The sequence below is a fragment of the Cryptomeria japonica genome, chromosome 11 (genome assembly GCF_030272615.1).
Source record: "Cryptomeria japonica chromosome 11, Sugi_1.0, whole genome shotgun sequence".
In the NCBI taxonomy this organism is placed as follows: domain Eukaryota; kingdom Viridiplantae; phylum Streptophyta; class Pinopsida; order Cupressales; family Cupressaceae; genus Cryptomeria; species Cryptomeria japonica.
Genome location: NC_081415.1, coordinates 266,352,320 through 266,358,319, shown reverse-complemented (window position 1 = coordinate 266,358,319; position 6,000 = coordinate 266,352,320). Strand labels below are relative to the sequence as shown.

General features: G+C 34.1%; 1 protein-coding gene across 3 annotated transcripts in view; it reads left to right on the top strand.

The window, feature by feature from the left end:
* Positions 1–1,091: 1,091 nt before the first annotated feature.
* Positions 1,092–6,000, top strand: part of LOC131069723 (ubiquitin carboxyl-terminal hydrolase 25) — a 53,972-nt gene continuing 49,063 nt past the window's right edge. Inside the window, exons 1-2 of one of the 3 annotated variants that reach the window (XM_058005258.2) lie at positions 1,092–1,677; positions 2,769–3,243. In XM_058005258.2, the coding sequence (XP_057861241.2) occupies positions 1,515–1,677; positions 2,769–3,243 (638 nt within the window). In that variant the 5' untranslated portion in view covers positions 1,092–1,514. The remainder of the gene's footprint in view (positions 1,678–2,768; positions 3,244–6,000) is intronic. The other 2 variants (XM_058005256.2, XM_058005257.2) reach the window with 2 other exon arrangements.

Sequence of the window (6,000 nt, the reverse complement as noted above, 5' to 3'; positions counted from 1 at the left end):
ATTATGTATACCCAAAGAAGGTACAAAACCACCATTTCCTAAGGTTTTAGATTCACAATACCAACATCATAGGTGATGATCAAAGTGAGGAGTGAAGTTGCCATATGTATAGTGGTGTTGAAGACCAAATCCTTGGTCAGTTATTAACATCTCACCCAAGGTAAATTAGAAGTTTTAATACTAACCGATTTAGTGTTTACCCCAGTGATGCCACAAATGAACAACTAAAGGGACACTCAGTCAAGATCAACATGCCAAACAATGAATTCTCCTAATTGATATCAAACCTAAAACATTAAGTTCATCACATACACACATATAAACCAATGTTCTAGAAGATGGTAAATAGTTATACATAAGAACAATGAATAGGTTTTTGATTAGCCAACTTGATTAAGCTAATTAGGAAGTGCAAAATTAGTAGGAGCTTTAAGAAAATCATTAACAACTACATTCACAATGCCCAAGTTGGGGTCAATACCATCACAAATTGCATAGATTTTTATTTAACATGTCAACAAGACTGCTCAAGAGGATCTAAGTTGCTATTAGAATGATTACCTATACCTTGATAAATAATAGAACTATCTTTTCCTATTGGTTGCACATCGATTGCCAACATCATGTAATATTGACCATACATTCCAAGACGATGACCATATTGAAGAGTTATGTTCCAATATAAGTATTTGCCTCAAAGGGTAAATCCTTGGTTGGTTATTAAAATCATGCTCAAGGTGTTAATCTCAGTGATGCCACAAGTTGACAACTAAAAGAACACCAAGAAGTCACCACAAAAATAACAATAAATTCTATATTCTCAAATGTAAAATATTAAATTCATCACATATAAACCAATGAACCTTCTATAAATACAAATGCTAGTATAATTAATTTCAGATTATTAATATTAATCTCAATTCATTTAATTAATTTACTTTATTATAAGCACATGAATGGTGTGCTTCTTAATTATTTTTTTATTTTACTTAATTAAGCTATATATTTATTTAAGTGGTGTTTTTCCTGTTCCCTGACGACAAGTTTTTAAATTACAATACGGTTAGTACCGAGTGTCATGGGAAATTATTCCACAAAAGGCACAACTTGCTAACCAAATCCTTTGATTGAATCATTATTTGTTTGCTTTTACCCAAGTCTCGAAATTATAAATCATTCAGAAATTGAGAGAGAAAATTTCGTCTCCCAGATTTATTCGTTCTGGTAGAGTTAATGATAACGAAGATATGGCAAACAATTACGTTTTAGTTTGGTTTGTAATGGTGTAGGTAGATTGGAAGAAGAGGTGGAAATATGAAAGCGGTCAAAATGAGATAATAAGCATAAGCAGAAGCAGAAGCAGAAGCAGCTTCTGCTGCAATGCTATTTCTTCTTCTTCTTCTTCTTCCATGCGAGCGGATCTAATGCTGAAGAGCGTATGGAAAGTGAGGAGCGTATACCAACATGTATGCGTATGCATTTTCTCCGAGGTTTAGGGTTTGATATTTACACAGATGGCCTTGCAAATGACATGGCAGACATACCGTCGGAAAAGCAGTATGCCTATGGGATTGAAAAATGCGGGCAACTCATGCTATCTCAATAGCGTCCTTCAGTGCCTCACATTCACGCCTCCGTTCGCCAATTTTTGTCTCGCTAATAAGCATTCTTCATCATGTAAGTAACGACTTCATTTTTTGAATGAAACCCTCAACCTAGGGCATTTTTAAAACCGTTCTTGATTTAAGGTTGTCTGTACTGATTGTAATTTTTAATTTTTATAGCTTGAAGTGAATATATATTTTAGATTAAAAAAATATTGGGGTTTAAAACTTTAATCTGACCATTTGAAGTTTAACCCCCGGTTTGCTGATTCGGGCCAAAATTTCATAAAGCCTTGAAATTAGGTTTTATTTGTAGTTTGGTAAGTATTAAACTTTTGATTCCTCCAGATTAATGCATTAAACCTCAAAATTAAGTTCTCTGCATTACTATCATTATCGAAAAATAACTTTAATTTGGTAGTTTCCAATTATGGGGTAACCTTAAACTTAATTGTCACAATTGGGGATATCTGTCCAGACAAATGTGGAATTTCAACCAATTTCAACTATCTATCTTTTCCTGAAGAGATTTGGACCTTCTGTTTTCATATAGTAAGTCATATTTGTACCACTTGAACCATCCTCTTTCATCAATCATTAGTTTTAACTAAGTATTTGTCAGGTTCGTAATTGGTGCTATACTTTTTCGCTCTGTGGGCGGGAGTGTTTGCTTTTGTGAAATTAATGCATTGAACTCAAAATTTTGATCACGTGTGTACTATCGCTGACAAGGGGTACCCTGTGCTGTTCGTTGTTTTTTCCCTTCATTATGAATTCCATTTCTGCAAAATTTGTGCACCAAATTGTATGATAGTGGTTGGTTTGTACCATTGTTTATTGAAATGTCTATTTAGCAAGTTATTTGTATGCATGTAATCATGCAGATGCATTCACAAGTATTTGGAGTGGGTTTGCACAGTTCTCTATCGAGAAAAATGATTTGTTTGATACGCTCATCTTTGTTGACTAACAGTTCTCTGTCTTGTTTGTAATTTGTAATTTTTCTTCCCTTTACTGTGAAGGGGGCAGTGAATTGGTATTGCAAAGTGAAATTTAATTGAAAAGGGATATTGTGCCTTAAGCTAAATTTGAATTGAACCTTGGAAGAGTAAAACCCTTGGGTTCACCTTTTTGAATTCTGGCTAATTTTGGGCAAAATTTTAGCAGGTCCATCAGGGAATGCTAACCGGAATACCACCACCTGTCCATTTTGCTTGGTGGAAAAAAGGATCATAAGATCTTTGAGTGTTGATAGTCTCTCAGAACCACCATTGAGGATAGTGAACTCATTACACCTTTTTGCAAAACATTTTCGCCCTGGAAGACAGGAAGATGCTCACGAATTTCTCCGCTTTGTGATAGAAGCCTGTAATGATGTTTGTGTCAAGATGTACAAGGCCCGTAATAATTTAGGCGCAAAGCAGTTAAAGCAGGAACCCAATACCATTGTCAAGGAAATTTTTGGCGGTGTATTGCAGAGCCAAGTTAGGTGCCTTTCTTGTGGGGCAGAGTCCAACAAGATGGATGATATAATGGATATCAGCCTTGAGATTTTACATGCCAGCTCCTTGAAGGAAGCTCTTGGTCGATTTTTTCAGGTCGAATCGCTGGATGGGAATAATAAGTACAGTTGTGAAAAGTAAGTATCTCATATGTTCTTTTGTTTGTATAATGATATTTTGGAATTCTATACTTTACTTTCATGTTGAATTCTATTTTGAGTCGCAGAAGAGATCAGGCTATAAAGAAACTAAATAGGCAACATTCAGTCATACTGTTTGTTCTCTATGTACATGTGGTCAAGAGTTGGTGAACACTTTAAAAAAAATATTATCTGTGTTGGTATTTGAATCAATGCAATATCAATTCTGAAACAATGCGATTCACAATAAATAATTGCTTGAAATAGATATTAGTAAATGAGAGGGCAAGGTTGAAACATAGGTCAACAATTTATGAACAATATGCAAGGTAAATCAATGGAAATTCCCCTGGACTTCTGAAATGGGAGAGGGCTCTGATGCACCATATAGTATAGGCAGATGGCTTGGGTGTAAACAACCATGACCCTTAAATTAACAATACAATGTTTCTGAAATTTTGTGCTTTGTTTTATTTTCCAAAACAGGATAGATTTTATTTACACTGAAGTGAAAGTATTCAAGAAAACATGGTAGTCATTTACATACTGTTGGATGCATCTGAATCTGCATAATACCATGCATGAAATTTGGGAAATAGAATGGGGGGATTGCAGTATATCTTTATATATAAAAATAGATATGAGCTATAAAAAAAGTAATTGGAATGCAAGGGGACAATTTTTAGAGGATAAATCTTCAAATGGTGCCAAATTTTCAGCCTACACGATTTAAAGTAATCATAAAGAAGACATAAGTCATATCTTGTAATGGTAAATATTGCTGGTTAAGAGATGTTTGCTAACTTCAAAATATGAGTAGGCATCAATAAAAAAAATTGTAATTAAGAGGTGGATGAAGTCTAGCAGTAATACATGTTACTAGTATGGTGTAAGAAAATTGAAGGAAATATAATATTCCCCCTCTATATAACAATGAAAGAGCAATCTTAATTAAAAAAAGTAATTGTGATGTGTGAGAACGCATTACTTTCAAAAAGTTTCATTCTCTCATCACACATAAACTGGAACAATTATGAAGACTAATACCATCGAATTCATCTCAAAATAGAAAACTCTTGAATTTGTGTGGCCTGAAAGGGAATGTTAACTAATTCAAAATATGAGTAGGTGTTATATTTAAAAATGTTAACTAATTCAAAATATGAGTAGGCATTATATCCAAAAGTCATACCGAGAAGGATGAAAGTCCAGCACCAATGCATCTTTTTAGTGCAGCCAGAATTATTAATTCTGAATGTTTATTTAATGTAAAGTATGGGAGATGTTATCCAAGAAACATTAGTTAAATTTGGATGAAATTTTAGCAACAGTGCATATTGTTAGTAATTGTTAATAATTAAGGTCAAGGATGCAACACCTAGTTCTAAATTAGTTCTTAATTGTGAAGCAAGGTTATTGAAATGTACTTGCCAAAAGGTTCCTCCTTATAAGCTTTTCTGATAATGTTTGATTGTGTAAGATCTAGTTCATAGGAAGGGATAAGTATAGCAATCGTACAGTTGGAAATCAATGTGTTGAATTCTTCATGTAGGTTTTCATTGTGAACTATATTATCAATTAGAACCAAGCTTGTGTTTTCTGTTTCAGATAGAAGAGTTTTTTTGGTGATGTTACAATTATATAAAATTTATGAAGATAGCATATTCAATTTGCAAATGATGGATGTAATTTCATGTAGATAGTGTTAGTTTTTAGTGATCAGACTGAATGTAAATAACTGAAACTGAAAATGCAACACATAACAGTACAAAACAACTAAGTTACCGGTACTTCACATTTTTCCCCCAAATCCGGATACGATACGTATCGGATTCGGATTCGACCTGGAATCCTTGTGGATTCGGACAGGGAACTGATTTTTTCCACCTGAAACGTATCCGCTTTTTGAATCACGAATCTCGACGTATCCGGTGTAGACGTGGCAATTGAAAAATAAATTGAATGAATGATTCAATAATCAGATGATTACATTGAATGATATACACACGTATATATAGAGGTTACAAGACGATGTTCTATAATTAGAACATAACGTTAAAGTAAAAGATTAAAGAGCTAAAAGCTAAATTAAGCTTAAAAGCTAATTAACTAAAAAGAAAAAGCTAAATGCTAAATAAAGCTTAAAAGCTAATTAATTAAAAAGAAAAGCTAAATGCTAAATAAAGCTTAAAAGCTAATTAACTAAAAAGCTAAATGACCATCAAACAAGGAACTAAATATAGGAGACTAAAATATAATTAAATATTCTAATACCCTCCCTTAATGGTCATGCTATCTATCACACCAAGCTGCCCTCTAAATTTGAGAAACTTTGCCGGGCTCAAGGACTTGGTAAGGATATCTGTAGTCTAATCTTCTGCAGGAATGTACTGCAGTATCACTAATCCATTTTCAACATGCTGGCGGATGAAATGACAATGAAGCTCCACATGCTTTGTCCGCTCATGGAAGACTGGATTTTTGGCTAATTTTAGAATCCTTTGATTATCACAAAACAAGGGAGTAGGTCCTGGTTGAGACATTTGCATGTCTGCAAGCATCCTACGTAGCCAAATTGCCTCACATGCTGCCTTAACAGTTCCTTGATACACTGCTTCGGTCGAGGAAAGAGCTATTGCCTGTTGCTTCTTGCTGGTCCATGTGACTGCACTTGTACCCAAGCTGAAAACATACCCAGAAGTTGACTTTCTGTCATCAACACAACCTGCCCAATCTGAGTCTTTAAAACCAACC